The sequence below is a fragment of the Drosophila obscura genome, unplaced genomic scaffold (assembly GCF_018151105.1).
Source record: "Drosophila obscura isolate BZ-5 IFL unplaced genomic scaffold, ASM1815110v1 contig_25, whole genome shotgun sequence".
Classification (NCBI taxonomy): Eukaryota; Metazoa; Arthropoda; class Insecta; order Diptera; family Drosophilidae; genus Drosophila; species Drosophila obscura.
Genome location: NW_024542812.1, coordinates 2538327 through 2554885, shown reverse-complemented (window position 1 = coordinate 2554885; position 16559 = coordinate 2538327). Strand labels below are relative to the sequence as shown.

Genomic DNA, 16559 nt, shown 5'->3' with positions numbered 1-16559 from the left:
TATTGAGAATATTACAAGATTGCCAGCATGCCCATGGTTAATAGTTAAGTTAAATGAATGAGTGATACCTCAAAAGCCTCGGCGCTGGCATCAATCGATCCACGGGCCTCGAACAGTCCCTCTAGTATTCTGTAATCGTTCTCCTCGCACTCCTTCAAATGCTTCTTTTCTTGTAATGCCGCGGCTTCTGCGCGCGACATTTCCGTCTTGGGGCGATCCAATGAAACTGTCAGACGAAAATAGAAAATTTTATAGCAAAAGTTGTTGGAATGGCAGACCTGCTCGACGGACAGGACAGGTGCTGCTTTGAAGGCGGCTAAAGCAAGGCAATGAAACGGGTAGTGCGCAATCACCCGGTTAGTTGTTCACACATTTCTCACGGATTTATTGGTTTCTCTTGGCCATTGGTTACGTTACGGCTAAGTGGTAATGGGAAATCGAATTGTGACCCTGCGCGGCCCAGGCTCTACACGGAGCTTACCTTTGTTACTCTGCAGGGAGACCGTTGGCGAGGCAATCATGTGGCAGACGCTCTCCAGCTCATCAGTGATCGACGTGTACTCGCTGTGCAGTTTCAGCAATATATTTCTTGAGGGTTTCGCATGCAATACTGATTTACCTAAAGTTCGGAGTTCGTGGTTAGGTTGAGAATGCGTAAGAGATAAATTGGGTGCAAGAGAACAATTAAATTGCTAATTTACGGGGCCAAATCGTTTTGCTGGATTGGTTGGATCTTGGTTGGGCTTGGGTTATGATGGGCTTAGTGGACTTGAGGGCATGAGTGTTAGTAGCCAGAATTTAGAGCGCAAGTCTGTGGCTGGATGTGTAGGTGTATCGCACCTCGCCTCGATACATACCCGGATGTGCGCTGCCTGCAGCCGCTGGCGCCTCCTTGTCACTGTCCGGCTCGGACTGAGTCAGGCTCATCTGGCGACGGGACAGCATTGTCAGCTGGTTAAGGCTAATGTGCGACCTGTTTATGTCCGCGCCGGCCAGCGAATACGTCTCCGAGTTGCGGCGGCAGAGCGAGACTGTGCGCTGGCGCAGCGCTCGATGCCTGGCAGCTGTATGCGATTAGAAGTATAGTTTTATAGAGGGTCGCTACTGCGAGAACATATCGTAACAGAACAGAAGATTACAGTACAGAGCAACGCAATAGATAACACAACACAAAGAGTCAACGATAGCAAATGCAATCGGGGAAGCAGTTGATTAGTGGCCGGCAAGCAAATTACCCTCAAAGTTGATGTCCGGTGCCGCATCATCGGAGTTGTCGCCCCCGACGAGCGTCTGGTCGTCCTCGTTGGTGCCTAGCGGTGTCAAGGTATCCTTACTCTCCGTGCTGGCACCCGTGTCCTGGCGCACAGTGACATAGGGCGTGCGCTTCACCGTCTCACAGGTGGAGGGGCGCTGCGACAACGGCAAGTAGATATCGGAGTCTGCCTCCGACTGCATCGATGCCTTCCGCACGACCTGCTCGTTGAGGGCTTCGCGAGACTTGACCGCTTCGTCCGGCTCCTCCGGCAAGGGCACCACCTCAAAGTGGGTGCCTTCGTCGAGAATGTAGGCGTCTGGACGCACCTCCGTTAGAGAGCGATTAAAGCGGCGTCTATTGTTCACCTAATTTGATATATGTACGTGAAGCGGGTTGAGACTGGGACTGAGAAAAAGCAAATAATTCAAACGAACCTGCAGCGAATTTACATTCAGGCCGGCGCCTAGAGCAAGTGGTATAGCAGCGGCTCCCCCAACAACACCACCACCGCCCCCTCCATTTCCAGAACTTCCACCGCCTCCATCGGTATCCGACATTGAAATGGTGCGAATGCGATGGATTTCACCTGGAATGTTTATCGTGGAGCCGCGCATGTCATCCGGACCTACCGTGTGTGTAGACATGAAGCGATGTATGACAGCCAGGTGCGACAGTATCTGTTCGGACGACTCCTCCATCTTTCGCAGACGAAATTCAATGTTCTGTTAAGTGAAAGAGAACAAACGGAGTGAGGAAAGCTTTCATCAAAGCCTTGCACATGAGCAAGAGAAACAGCAGGAATGGACATTCCGAATGGACATGTAATATTCAGTATTCAATTCCGTTGGTGCCAATACACATGTCAATGCGAGGAACAGAATTCTGCGTTATTTGAATATTTGAATACAGATTCAAGTCTGAGATTAGGACGTCCTGAACTAGGGTGGGAAGGTTAAGGGAGACGGAGAAGGAGACAGAGATGGATACGCACCTGCACAGAAGCTGTTTGGATGTTCTCCTTTTGATTGATGTCCTCGATTTTCTGGGACATGGTCTCGACTCGGTCCGTTGTGTTCTTCACCCGCTCATCGGTGGACTGATTCAATATTATTTCCTGTTCGTGGAAAAAACCCTCCACGCATTCCTCCTCAAAGTCGTACAGTCGCTCCAAGTCATCCTTCTCCAGAAACAGCTTGAGACCATTGTCCCGCTGCACCTCCAATCCTGTGGGGAGGACAGTCGATAGGGAGGACAGCAGCACGTGAGTCACAGAAAACAAATTGAAATTCAGGCAAGCGATACAATTACAATGGACAATTGCAACAACAGTAACAGCAGCACCGGGGCAAATGCACAATAGAATATTAATTCACAAAATATGTGTGCGCATTGTGCATCATAACCCAATTATACGTTGTTATTGTTGTTTTGTACGAGTATAGAAAGTTCCACAATTGATTTTATACAATGGAGGTGCGTATAAGTAATATGTTCAGACACAGAATTAGAGACACAGCGACGTTGAGTGTTAGAGCGGGCACGCCGGGGAGAAAAGTTAGATATTGTACAATCGAATGAAGCATTCAGATATGATAGACTCACAGGGAACAAAGCTAAACTTGCTCATGCCGGGCTCACCTTTCGCTTTGCGCACGCAGTACTTGAGCAGGGAATAGAAATGGCAAAAGGCAATGAAAGGCGGCGGCAGGACGGGCTTCTGCTGGTACTCCATCACCACTGTGAATCGCTGGAACATCCAAACCTGCAACCATCAAAAGATTAAGATTTTTGGTCAGGTCCTGGTTCTTGACGCTGCCCGGTCCTTTATTCGATCGTACCTGGTGTGACACAGAGTTGACCTCGTTGAAGATGTTGTTGAACACGGCGATGAGCAGATTTATCAACAAAATATTGGCAATCAACAGATACATGGACATCGTTATCGGTGTAACCCAATGGCCTGTAATCAAATTAAAACAGTCATGCCATTCCCGTGTGTGTGCACGTCGGAGGGCCAGGCCAGGCCAGAACCCGAGCCAGAGCCAACGTCGCCAAACTTACCCGTCACGCAGGCCGGCTGACGCGGATCCTCGCCGCAGGGAGGGTCAATGTCGTCGGCAAACACCTCGCCGTACAGCATGAAGTAGGGTTGGTAGGTGACCTGGACAACGATACGATGATAGATTAAAATCACCATTAAATTGGCAACTGCTGCGCGGCGTCCACGTCCACACCGGTAAGCAAGAAACGGCCAGCCCCGGTAGGGCCACGGTAATTCAATTTTCGCCTTTAGCTCAACATTAATAAAAGTTTACACATCGAAACAGAGTTTTGGTTATTTTAGCCATCTCTGGCACACCTATGTGTGTGTGTGTGTGTGCGTGTATGTGTGTGTACACCCAGCTACGTACATGTGTCTATCTGTGTCTTTTTGCGTTTGTGTGCGGGTTGCAATTTAGTTTGATTAGTAATTTTCCTGGCTGTTTTTCTCTTCATTTTGGAAGCAGCATGCTACGTGCTATTTACATGTATTTTATGGGACATGGCGTTAAGTCGATTTGCCGCCTCATTTGCATATCGCAGCAGGACGGGGAACCAGGTTAAAATAAACATAAAACAGTCACAAATGATTGTTGTCCCTTCTTGATTAATTGTATAACTGCTGGACTCAATATTGAATATTTTAGATTTTTCACTGCTTCAAGTCAGATCGGAAAATAATGTCCCATGCACAATGTTGGACTGATATTTTGCATGCAAAATGAAAATACTAGGAACATACATACATACTTGTAGTAGTAGTGGTAGCAGGCAGTATACAATTTAAATAAATAGTTCAAAAGTGAAGAGGAGAGCATAACGCTGACAATCGATGGGTGCATAAATCAAAAGAAGGTCTCATGTACATGAATATTCATAAGCGCAATGAGTACACACATTTACCTAAAGGATGCAAGAACAAAGAGTTTAGCGAACACGTCATGCAGAAGATTACATTTGAATAATATTCGCTGTACCACATACATAAATTCCAGCCCCCGTTCATGCAAAATTCAGCCATGTCGCATGCAATTCTAGCTGAAGGAACGGCGGGGAATTCGCTTCTTTAAATTCATAATTCATGGAAATTCATAATTACGTATATTTGATTGGCTTAGGGCTAAGAGTGGAAATCATAAAATAAATGCTTGCTTTTGGGCAGAAGAGAGGGGGAGAGAGAGGGAGAGATAGAGACAGAGACAGAGACAGAATAAGAGAGAGGGAGAGAGATCAGAGCAAAAGGGGGATATATGTATATTGAAAAGTATCAAAGAAGGGACCAACGAAGAACGTAAGAGGGGAATCCAAATAACTGAAATTTGCACACAGATCTTTATTAGGACACAACAACGACTATCTATAGAGAGCGTCCACAAACACACTTATAGTATCACGAATGGGGGGCGCGGCTAGAGCATGCTACAATCGGCTCTCTAAATAGCAAACCAATTTCTTGTTAATCTCATCTTTGTTAATTTGTTAGTTTGTACATTTGTTAAATTTCCACCCGACAAATGCTCATGCTCAGCCGGATTGAAAGTTGGGCCTGATGGTGCGGGCGCTGGCGATGGCGCTGGTGTTGCAGCTGAGCCTGTTGCCGTTGCTGACGATAGAGGTGGCACTGTAGACGTGGTGGTGGTAGCGGTTGCCATAGGCGACGAGGCCGTTGCATGGCCGCGATGATAGCCTGCAGCAAAGGAACTGGAGCTGAAAGTGGATCCGTAACCCCCTCCGCGGGTATTGTGTGAGCGACTACTGTGGCCGAGGGCACCCGGAAATCCGGGGGCTACAATGGAGCCGGCAATAACCTAGCATTTGGTATTTGTTAAAAGTTGAAGGGCGAAACGAATCGAGTGCAAACGCAAATTCAAGAAATATGGTGGAGTAAGTGAAATGTAAATTGAACAAAGGATGAAGGATTTGATGCGCCGGAAACAAATGGAAGATGGAAAGAAAGAAGAAATACAATACGAGACACAATCAATTGAAATCAGTGTTAGATTGATCAAATCTCATAGGATCGCTTGATCGTCGTAGATACATAAATACATATGTTGCTAATTATTTATTATAAGCTAAGAATGTTAAAAAAGTGAGTTGAATTGCGCGGCAATTCACAAAACTACGTATAAACGTAAACGTTCTGCTTGCACCACTACTGAGGAACTCAAGCCAAAAACTTGCTTCTCTTGCTATTAAGTAAATGTATGTACTCCGGGGCGTGACTCATGGCTTAAAGCTGCAATAGAAATCAATGTCAAGTCAATGTGCACAGGTCATTCGGACACAGAGTACGAGTACGAGTACGAGTATATGTGGGTATGGGTGGGGGTGTGTTCTACGATAGTGGGGCTCTCGCGCGCACACACACTCAGCGGTTCGTGGGTTAGTTTTGTCCCAAAGTAGGCACACCTACATATAGTACATACATACATACATACGTATTTAAAACAAATGGATCGGATCACCCGCTCGGATGATGATGATCGGCAGATCTCGTCTGGCTTACCTCTCTGATCAGCCGCCAAGTAGGCTCGCTGTTGGGGTAGAGTATGGCCTGACGACTCACGCCGAAGCTCATCAGGACGACAGCCAACAGAACGACGAAGTATATCATGTTCTTCACCATTTTACCCATCATGGTGACCAGGGGACCTGCAATGGATCTCCGCGGATTAACGTCCCATGCTGCTGTGCTGAGACTTACCCAGATATTTATTCACGCCCAGGATGTTCAGTATGCGCAGATACCAGTAGATGCTGTCCACACAGTAGATGACACGTCCGATGTCCATTGTGTTGGGGCGGAAGCGGAATGCCAGGCCAATGAGGAAGAGTATTATGGCAGCGCCGTCGCACGGGTTCCACATGTTCCACGCCCACACGGAAAATTTATGCCTGTTCGCCGAATTCGCATCAGTGGATCCCATCGTCGTCGGAGACAGAGCGTTTATTCAAGCGTGAGGAGCACACACATACCATACCACAAACATATTGAGAAGAGGCGAAAAAGTAATGAAAATGCGTACAACTGCGTAATCCGTCCGCACTCTTTGTTCTCATCGTATTGTACATGGTGTATATGGTGAGGTGCAATTACAAACCATGTGATGCAGGGAAGGGCAGGGGAAGGACTACTTACGTAATGGCCACTGGCTCTGAGGATATGATTTCGCGAACCTTCTCGAATCCCAGCGTTGTGATGTACGCTATCGAATACCACTCCTGCCACCGCGGCACCGGTCCCATCTTGACCAGAACCGTGAACGAGAACATTATCAGAAAGAACATGTACGCGATCTGAAATGGGGGTAGTCAAGGATGGTCGGGTTAGTCACTTAGTCCGAAAAAAAACACCTCACACGGGCTTGGCTTGGCGTCGGCGATTAAACAAATTAAACTAGCTGGCGGGATAGTCATTTCCGCTACTTACCGAATCAGCCCAGAATTTCGTAATGGGGGCTGTGTAAAACTCATGGAACTTTTTCTTCAGTCGCAGGGGCTGGTGCTGCTTGATTTCGTTGTACTCGGACATGTTGAAGAACTCCCGGAACTGCGCGGGATCCGAGTCAGTGAGCGAGACCTACGGAGAGATGCCAACGAAATCAGTTAGCATGCTGAGCGCAGTGTGCGTAAAAGCGTACAATATTTGGGCTTAATTAAATCATCAATGTGCAATGAAACATTCAAAGAGAGAGTGGGGATATAGTACATTGGGGCGTTGCGAGTACGACTAGGGGATTGGCCGAGTAGAGTGTGATTTGATTGGTTTTGTTTCTAATTCAGTTATTTATGGTTTGCTATTTATATGTAAGTATGCGTGTTTAGTTTTCATTCACAACATGCAGTAACGCAGAAACGCAGCTGTACCTATGGTTTAAGCAGGATGCAGAGGAAATTGGCTTTGCGGCTTCTCGAAGAGTGCGAACTTACGAAAATAGATAAACACACTGCACTACTGCACTACTTAAGCAAGCCGAGAAGGATGATTTAAATTTTGGCTACGAAAATGTTGTCGATAAGCAACTGCCGATAACAATGCGCAATCCATGAGGAATAAGGCTTAAATGGACAAAATTCTAAAACTAATTACAGAAATGCCATCGAAAATAAAAATACTTTTGGGAGAGAAACTCAATCCGGGATCAACTAACTTTGGAGGGGGGTTCTTCCGCTCCAGCAGTGAGATTAACCTGTAAATTGATACGATACCAGGACTGAAACATATTAAAATTGGGTGTGGGGAACTTTAGATGACGTTGTTAAATGTACGAGTATATTTGTATTGTATCTTAGGTGCTATAGTATGAAACCATAGGATTTTTATAGTACATTGTCTTTATGTGGTTACCTACGGGATAGATGCGACGAAACAGTGTTTTCTAGAGGACTATAATTCTCAACAAAATATCAAATAAAATAATACAAAGACAAAATAAAACTGATTGTGTGGTTTCCGCTGTCTGCTGTCGCTTCAACTAAGTTACGGAATTTCGGGATTGGGAATTTGGAAATTGGAATCTGGAATCTCATTCCATTCTCAGATTAAGTCTTCGATGAAATTGGTGGTGTGTAAGTGTTGGTTTGCTCTTATTGCAGTTTAAGTGGTCAAATTACTCACTTTGCCATTTTCGTGTACTTTTGTATCGCGTACTGAATAAGTATCCGCCAATAGAGCCTGTAACGGTGTGGGCACATTTTTCGCATTTATCAGAAAGAATATTTAATGGTAAAATTTAAGTTCCAGTCTATTTGCAGTGGTCTCTGGACAAAACACTGGAGTTGAGATGAAGAGTTTAAATGGGTGTGGTGTGTGTAGAATCGATTAACAAGGTAAGTGTTTTTCATGATGATTCTACACACATACTTAGTTAACAAAATGTAATGCTTTAAAATAAAAAATATGGCAGTCAATAATTTGTTCCCACATAGCATTCGCATTCCACAGATATGTACATATATACCTACTCGTATACACATAAATATGTAATTATAGAAACTACCGTTAAGAATTACAGATACTTGGCAGACTTGTGGACACAGCCTTGCCATTGGCTCATTAAATTTTCTACAATAATTGGATCCCCGATTGAAGGACTAGCCCCACATATGAAGCGTGCGCATAGTGGGGACAGCGATGGAAATTGGATGATAGTACAGATTGGGTGTTTGTGCAGTGCCCGCGTAACTGAAACAAAATATTTGCACAAGTGCAGGTTTTGCGATGCAGGCTGCCAGAAGGCAGCTTGACACTAACGGACTGAAAGTGTAGCATCATATGTGGCTCTGCTCTGGGATCAGTGCGCTCCGATGACTGGGAACGTGAGGGGATGGTGAGGCGGCTGGCTTATTACTAAACTGAACCCATTGGCGGCTAATATCTTTCATTACTCTGCCAATGGTATTTCGCACTTAACTCCGAGCCAAGCAGGGAAAATGGAAAATGGACAATGGGGCAAAATGGGGAGCATTAGAAGCAAAAGCAACTGACGCAAGGACACTTACATCTGTTGAATTAGAGGCGCTTTTATAGGAGGGCGAGCTGGTTTCAGCTGGCATGAGCTTGCACTTAGAAAAATATACAAATGATAGTTACTTAGTCAGAAAGTCAAAATGTTTGGTGTACGTGTTTTAAATTTATCTGTGTAACCCAAGCCACGCCACCACAATGAATACCCCGCAACACACTACTCCTGGGACGCGTGTCTTCAGAGACACCCCTAATAATACTTTAACATCGGAACGCCATAGTCGAATTTTCGACTATAAGATACCGGATCCTCCGGGGCGGAGAAGGGCGTGGGCATATGTATGATCTATGATAAACTGGATCTGTGTGGGGATCAAGCATCAACATCTTTGCCGATATAGCCATGTCTGACCGTATGTACAGCTGAGTATAAGATAAGACAGTCCTTCCCTTTCCCGCCTGCTGGAAATAACTTTCTAACAACAAAACTCAACGAGCGAGTTGTATCAAAATCAAGTGACTATTTTCTGACCCAAATCCTATCCTGCCCTACTTGTCTATTTAATTATCTGTGCAATTATGGATATTATTTTGTATTATGGATATTACTATTCCCAAAAGTCGTATGTTTTTATAAAATATTGTAATTAAATCGCAAGAATGTTCATGTGCATGAATCGTCGAAACTGTACATGTCTCCCGCGTAAAACTTTCTGATATCCAATCGTAGTATGATGACAGTTACATTGATTTTTAGTGAAATCTTTTGCCTGCTCATTACCATAGAGCCCTTGCAGTGTTTAAATCCAAATACACTCACTATTTACTTACACATAATAAATAACGTTATTGGAAATAAATTATAATTTGAAGATTAAAAACATGTGTACATATAAAGTAGAGAGCAACTTGAGTCGGTTTGATGGCACACATATGTATGTAGTGTACAAATATGTGCAGACACCGAACCAGAGAAAGAGATAGAGAAAGACAGCGAGAAAGAGAGAAAGGAAAAGCAAGCAGCAAGTATAACATACATATATAGTATACATCAAGTGGATGCATAGACGACTTGTACAGAAAATACACAAGAATTGGCTTAGATCGAGCAATTTGTACTACCTTTTCGCGATTATAAGTGCCCGCGCCCGCGCCCATCCTATATCTCAAGGAAATGGATCTTTTGGCTTTTAAAAGGGCGCTCTACAAACAGATAGATTTGGATTTTGAAAGCGTTAGGTTAGGATTGATGAATAGCAGAGCGGTATCTTCGTTAGTGGTACATGTGGTAAGTGGTAGATTTTAGATTAGTTGAATAAATTTAAATTTATAAACTGAACGCTGACGCTGAAATGTATAAGGCACATTTAGGACTGGCACATACTCGTACAGACAACACAACAAAATGTAATTCAAATTGAAAATAAGTTAAGTATGAACAGAAGAACACCGGCGAATGAGTTGAAGTGCAAAATCTACCTCGGCATCGGGCTGTGAGCGATCCGAATCATCATTGTCCAAGTTTTGGTTCTCCAAGTGCTCCTCCTCTGTTTGCGGCATTTGCTGCAGCTCCTCCTTTGACTTGAAGTCCAGCTGCCTGATGTACAACGGCATAACCAATCCCAAGATGACCTGCACCCAAGATACTCGTACAATTTAGAATCAAAGATGAAAACTGGCTTGGCCAGTTAGCCAGCTAAGAGTCGCACCTTGAAGTTGGTATTTTTGCGGGTGCGCAGGCCGCCCATCCAGAGATCGGCCAGAATGACCTGACTACAGGGGTGGGCGAGCAGAGCCCGGTGATTAGCCGCTACGGCCAGTGACAGGCAGCTCTGGTTAGACCACGAATGCAGCTCGCAGGTGAGCAAACGTTGCGCTTTCTCCGCGTCCTGCCGGTAGCTGAAGTCCAGCAGCTTGTTGCCTGAACCCGAAAAAAAGAGACCGGAATTCGATTCGATTTGATTGGCAACTCAGCCGCAAGGGCAAAGGCAGCACTCACCTTTGCTCTCGAACTCTTTGGCATAGGAGCGCAGCTCCTCGTAGATTTCCGTGTCCAAGTCGTCCTCAGCCGCCTCGTGCGCCATGGCCTTGTAAAGCTTGCAGGAAACCAGTGACTTGGCCAGCGCCTCCTCGCCGTGCGTCCACATGAGCAGAGCCATTTGCTGTCGCTTGGTCAAAACGGCCCAAATCTGCAATAGAACTTCCGCTGAAGAAAGGCCTGGCAGGCGGGTTGGGTTGCCTCTCTTACCAGCAGCTCGTTGAACGGGAACTCAAAGAGCGCCATCTCCGAGGTGAACGGCAGCAGGCCCGTCACCAGACTCAGCGAGTTGGCTCCCGCATATCGCTGGTATTGATATGTCGAGGACTTCCGACAGGCGTTGGCATAGCTGTTCATGACCTTGGCGTAGATGGGACGGAACTTGCGGCGCGTGTAATAGGACCTGTGCAGGATACACACAAGTTTAATCTAATATAACTACTACTTGGATTGGGGCTTTTTGTTTTCCAACTGCCCCTGGGAAATGCTCTTTGGACAGCCATACAGACTGACAGCTAATGAAAACTTCTGCCATTTCACTTTCTATTATTTCTGGCTGTTTCATTGTTTGCTTGCAGGTCGAGTACTTCCTAGGCCGAAATTTAAATATAATTTGGTGTGTCTTGCCCAGGGCTACACCAAACCAGAATGGCAGGTAAACAGGTAATAAGCTGGTTGAAGCAACAAACAGATCCAATGGCCTGGCATAATCGGCGTTCGCAAGGACCAGTAGGCGTTTAACGAGCGAGCAATTAAATGCAGAGCATCAAGGCAAAGGAGCGTAAATTATTTATGTCACATGAAATGGCGAATCAATTGATTTTGCTGAACATTGCGAAAGTCCACCGCCCGTGGGCAGCACACAGCAGCCAGACGGGCAGCTCCATTTGAATTTTATGTTAATCTAATCACACAACTATAATGCTTTTAATTACGCTCAGAGTGTTGTTAAAGACCGAATTTAAATGTCTAGACCCGTTGCATGGCGCAAGAGAGGACACGAGTGCCCTAGAGCGGCTGGAAAGCCGGGAAGAAGCCACAGACCGAGTCCGAAATCCGTAATTTAATATATAAACACATCAGTTGGGATGTCGGCTCCTACATAGCTTGGATAGTATTGGCCATTTAGATAGGCATTCGTCTGATAACTTTCCACCGGCGACGAGGGCGGAGTCCGGCAGCTTTGATCAAACACACAAAAGGGCAAATGGCACGGAAAGGCGATGAAAGTAGGGCAGTGAAGAATAGTATACTTAGTGGAATAAGAAATGAATAAAGAAGAAAAAAGAAAAAAGAACACCCAAAACAGACAAAAGGCAAGTAGTGTCAAATTAGAAGATGCTAGAAGATGTTTATCCAAAAACAATAAACACGAATTAAATTGAGCTGCCGACATCAGGATTCAACCGGACTGGAGCTACAGATAGGTTCATCGAGAAGCAATAACATTTAGGGGCACCCGAGGACAATCCCCAAAGAAAGTTTAAATTTACTTCAATAGAAGGTTAAAGCTTGCACTTTAATAAGCTTGTGCTAAAAGCCTCGTCGCCATAGAACCTCAAAGCCTTTTCTGGAACTTTGTTATATTTCAAAGTTGAACACTCTGAAAAGCAAACATTATGCTACCTCGAACAAAGGGTTCAAGCAAGGGTCCACAGAGAACAGTACTCTCCCCCCGCACTTGACTCTTTACTAAATTGAGTGATCCCAGACAGCGGCCAGCTTAAGGAGCAACGAATTTTCATTGAAGCCGCAAACAATTTGCTGGGAAATCCCTGGCTGAACCAGGGCAGCCCCACTTTGTAGGTAAAATTAAAAAAACGTGTGGTGGGAGTCGCTACCACATTTTTCACCTTGCTGGCTAAAATGTTAATGCTGCATAATTAAGGGATGTGATGCTGACGCCTCGCTCCTTTGCCTTTCGTCCGTAGTCGCATTTCCCACATCAACATGACAAAGGGAGCCGCAACTGCAGGGGCAACGCAGCTCTTTTCCCTTTCGGCTTGATGTGCAGACTTATAAAATTCTCGATGAACAAATTTTCAAACTTTAAATTCAGTCCACCACACGTTAAGGGCCAAATGGTGCGGAGCGAAGAGACTCGAGTTCTCTTATTGCTCTGGCAATTGTTTGTAGTTTTCAACAAATTCTGCTCCTTCTTTTGGTCAAGAAAAGTAGGTGAGAGGGTGGTGGAATTGACATGGAAAGTCTCCAAATCGTAAGAGCTGGCATTTGTAAGTTTGAGTTGATTCGTTCAATTCAGTTGATTGAACTCTTTCAAAAAGAGTCTCTTTTGCCCAAATATTCCCTTTTTATTAATAAGGGAAATAATCAGTTTTAAATTTGTCATAGAAACGGACCGGCATCCGTTCAGACTCGTTTCTTCGTGCTATAAGAAATACGTTGTAGCTCATCCGGTACCGAAATATATATGTAGTTAGAATAAAAAGAAGTCTGACTACAGTAAAGGAAAGAGCCATCCAGACTCTTGGGTGCTCAGGTCAACCTATGTACATAAAGAAGTACCGCTGCACTCACCGATAGGCGCCGCCCATTAGTTTATTGATCACCAGGCCAATGTCGTGGAGCGTGTAAATGTAGCCCTTGGGTATGTGCGGTCGCACATCGCGCAGAATGTAACTGTGGGAGAAAAATAAAGAGCAGAGCGGACAGACAGTACAAATTTGCATAGGCCGAATGGAAAGTATTTGGGGCAGTCTGTGAGCCCGGAGGACTCACCCCAGCGTGTTGGCCGGTCCGTGCTTTGTGTTGTAGAGCTCCTCGAGGCGCGGTATTGTTAAAAATTTCTTCATTGAAACGCCGTTCTCCAAAAGTAATTTGACAAAATCGATTCTATCGTGTTCCAGTGCCTGCATCATGGCTTCATCCAGAGCGCCTGGGGACATGCACACAAAATTAAAGTAGGAGGCAAAAAATATTGAAATTTAAACAAAGCCCAGAAGGGGACGAGTACCCACCGTGGGGCCATTCCTGGCCGTAGACAAATATCTCGCTGCGTGCTATGTCCACCCGGTTCCATGTCAGTGCCAAACTCAATTGCTCTGGAGGACTGAGATGCTGCGACTTGAAGAGGGCCGTTAGAATGGTCTGATCCAGCTCCTGCGCCTCGCCCTCGGGCTTTTCCTGTATGCGAAAGACGGTAATCTGCCAGAGAAATTGAAAAAATATACATAAAAACCTTGAGTATCTCTTAATGTAGCCCACACCGCATATAATATGTTTGCCTGGACCCACACCCATCCCAATCCGCATCCAGAGGAGCACAGACCAGTCAAGGACATGGAAATGGGGCGAGGGCACCTTGCTTATTCAAAAACCAATTAAAATCTTAATAGCAGCTGCGGCGGAATTGACGAAATGCCAACATTTTGGTCTAGGAATCCCCCAAAGAGAGTGTCTGCCCTGGTTCGCGGTGATTTAAAATTCATTACACGTTCAATTGAATTCTGTTGCCTAATTATCTCAGCGGGGATACGGCTACGAGCATTAATTAAAATTTGAAATCGGCTCGCGTAAAAGTCTCGAGTGATTGAAAAGTTACTCCCTCCCACAGCCCCAGCCACACCCACACGCCAGTCAGTTTGAATCTCTTGCAGTAAGCCGCATTTAGCCAAGATTTTTCGGGTTACGCGATTTTAATTAATGCTTCCGTCTATTAATAGTCCTAGAAAACTTCACCTGCGACCTACTGAATTACCAAAAGCACCACTACCCCGTTTTAATATCCCTGCCACTATTTTACGTTCTGTACAGTTAACAGTGGAAAATTCGAGCAGCTTACCAAATTCTTATTGCGCGTGCACTGCAGTAGCTCCTGGTAGAGCTTCTCGGCCTGGTCCAGGCCCACCTCGAAGGTTTTCTGAATGGTTCCAATTAGATAGTCCCTCATAGACTCCAGCACAGGCTGCTCCTCTCCGTCCGAGGCATATCTACAAATAAACATTTTTGTAACATTGTCAGGCGCCCAATTATTCCGACTAATTAAACAACAAAATAAGATGTGGGCCACAAAAAGGTCCGCACCAGCATCAGGCGAGCAAGCCCCAGCAGCCGAAGCGATTGGGAGGGAGGTGGATAAATTTAAATAATTTTCCTAATGTCGCGTGCTTGACAATGAAAGGCAACCGGTACCAACCAACGGTACGAGTACAATGCGAGTATCAGCCGCATGCCGACATGTCCTTAATTAAATTTACACAAGCTGCGGTCGGTCCCCCATCAAGCGCCTGATGCGGGGATATGCTTTAAGTCCTGCCAAGTACTCGTACCCGAGAGACCATTCATCTTAAAGCTAAGCACTGCTTCAAATTAAAGCCCACGCGTTCGCATTGGACTCACTTGTGGACGAAGGCGAGCAAGTCGGCGGCACGCCCGGAACCATCGCACACCACCACGGGCACCGGCGGCGAGTCCGTCACGTACTCGAGCACCGCACGTATGGTGTTGGTACCGCCTTCGATCACCAGACAGACGACGGGCGTACTGGAATGTGTGACTGCAGCGAGAGGGGAAGACATAGACATAGAGAAAGAGGCGTAAGAAGCTTATGAGTGGCATGCAACAAAGTTAAGTCAAACAACAATCGCATTGACAGCACGGCATGCAGGTCCCATTCACAGACTGAATATCCTCATTCAGAGCTGAGTGAGCTGAGAAAGAAGAAACACATCAACACAAAGGCCAGTGCCAGTGGCAGTGCCTTTTGATGGCAGCTCGGAAAAAGGGTGCATCAATCAGTGAACTACGGGCCGACTATTGCCTGTTGTGCTGTCAGATACATATGGCTTTTGCACCCCTCCCCCCACTCACATGGATGCAGCTTTAGGTTCGATATGAACTTCTCCAGCTTCCGTCGCAAAATCAATTCAGCCCCGTACTTCGCCTGGGTTCCATTGTCGACTAGCAGGAAGTAGGCGTGTCGATTGTTTAGCACGGCCAATTTTGATCTGAAAAAGAGAGGTTACCAACGGAGAGGTTGGTTGCGACGATTACAATTGCTCCCTTGAATGAGCCCCATCAAAAATGCATTAAAGGGGCGACATCTGGGGCCAGGATGCGGCCCGAACTCACCTGGGCGAACTAATGCTGTGGCAGGGCACCTCCCGGTTGTGCCCCAGCAGCTCATGATTGCGCTCGACTATGCCCCAGGGGGCAATGCCGATGCTGACCACACGCCCGGTCCGCTGCTGACCCTCCAGGAGCAGTGCGTCGCCCACTTGCTTGGTGACCCCTGTGTGGCATCGGGGAAGAGACAACAATGGAAACGTTGAGCATTCAGCAACTGAGCACTGAGCCGCTTCTTTATATCTTAGCTAGGTGGGGTGGGGTGTCCAAAATTTAATAACAACTCTATCCCAAAATCCAGACAAAAAGTATCTTTCTTTGGTCCCGACTACGGAACACGCTGTGAGGGCCTAAGCCGACTCTGGTTAGAGCCTGCCCAGACACCCACCCATTCGGATTCCGGGCGTCGCAATATGTCGGCGGCAAGCAGTTGGAAGTGTGCACTCAATCACTGGCTGCGTGATTTCCGCTTGAGTTTTTATTTATTTAATTTTCTACTGGGGTAGCCGTTTTCTCTTTAAGTTTCCAGCTATCGCTCGTTGTTTACTTTTGCTCACTTTTCCCCGGACTGGACTTGTGTTTGCCTTGGCTCCGGACTGGGGCTGGCTGCAGACCCAAGTATAGTAATTGCCGGCCCTAAAAGCTCGGCAGTGTAGTTGTGTCCTGTCTCC

General features: G+C 46.0%; 1 protein-coding gene across 16 annotated transcripts in view; it reads right to left on the bottom strand.

The window, feature by feature from the left end:
* LOC111071399 (transient receptor potential cation channel trpm) overlaps window positions 1-16559 on the bottom strand; it is a 38295-nt gene that overhangs the window by 2501 nt on the left and 19235 nt on the right. For 5 of the 16 annotated variants that reach the window (XM_041594310.1, XM_041594309.1, XM_041594308.1 and 2 more), the window contains 28 exons: window positions 15895-16054; window positions 15634-15770; window positions 15163-15319; window positions 14606-14753; window positions 13782-13968; window positions 13543-13699; window positions 13342-13443; window positions 11014-11206; window positions 10765-10954; window positions 10475-10686; window positions 10245-10397; window positions 9888-9968; window positions 8801-8863; window positions 7917-7973; window positions 7450-7488; window positions 6729-6878; window positions 6438-6595; window positions 6003-6193; window positions 5805-5950; window positions 3317-3416; window positions 3094-3215; window positions 2894-3017; window positions 2247-2479; window positions 1690-1977; window positions 1236-1620; window positions 858-1064; window positions 482-619; window positions 30-226 (listed from right to left, as the gene is read on the bottom strand). In XM_041594310.1, the coding sequence (XP_041450244.1) occupies window positions 45-226; window positions 482-619; window positions 858-1064; window positions 1236-1620; window positions 1690-1977; window positions 2247-2479; window positions 2894-3017; window positions 3094-3215; window positions 3317-3416; window positions 5805-5950; window positions 6003-6193; window positions 6438-6595; window positions 6729-6878; window positions 7450-7488; window positions 7917-7973; window positions 8801-8863; window positions 9888-9968; window positions 10245-10397; window positions 10475-10686; window positions 10765-10954; window positions 11014-11206; window positions 13342-13443; window positions 13543-13699; window positions 13782-13968; window positions 14606-14753; window positions 15163-15319; window positions 15634-15770; window positions 15895-16054 (4460 nt within the window). In that variant the 3' untranslated portion in view covers window positions 30-44. Of the gene's footprint in view, window positions 1-29; window positions 227-481; window positions 620-857; window positions 1065-1235; window positions 1621-1689; window positions 1978-2246; window positions 2480-2857; window positions 3018-3093; window positions 3216-3316; window positions 3417-4785; window positions 5104-5804; window positions 5951-6002; window positions 6194-6437; window positions 6596-6728; window positions 6879-7449; window positions 7489-7916; window positions 7974-8800; window positions 8864-9887; window positions 9969-10244; window positions 10398-10474; window positions 10687-10764; window positions 10955-11013; window positions 11207-13341; window positions 13444-13542; window positions 13700-13781; window positions 13969-14605; window positions 14754-15162; window positions 15320-15633; window positions 15771-15894; window positions 16055-16559 lie in introns of those variants that run through there. The other 11 variants (XM_022362719.2, XM_022362723.2, XM_041594311.1 and 8 more) reach the window with 10 other exon arrangements.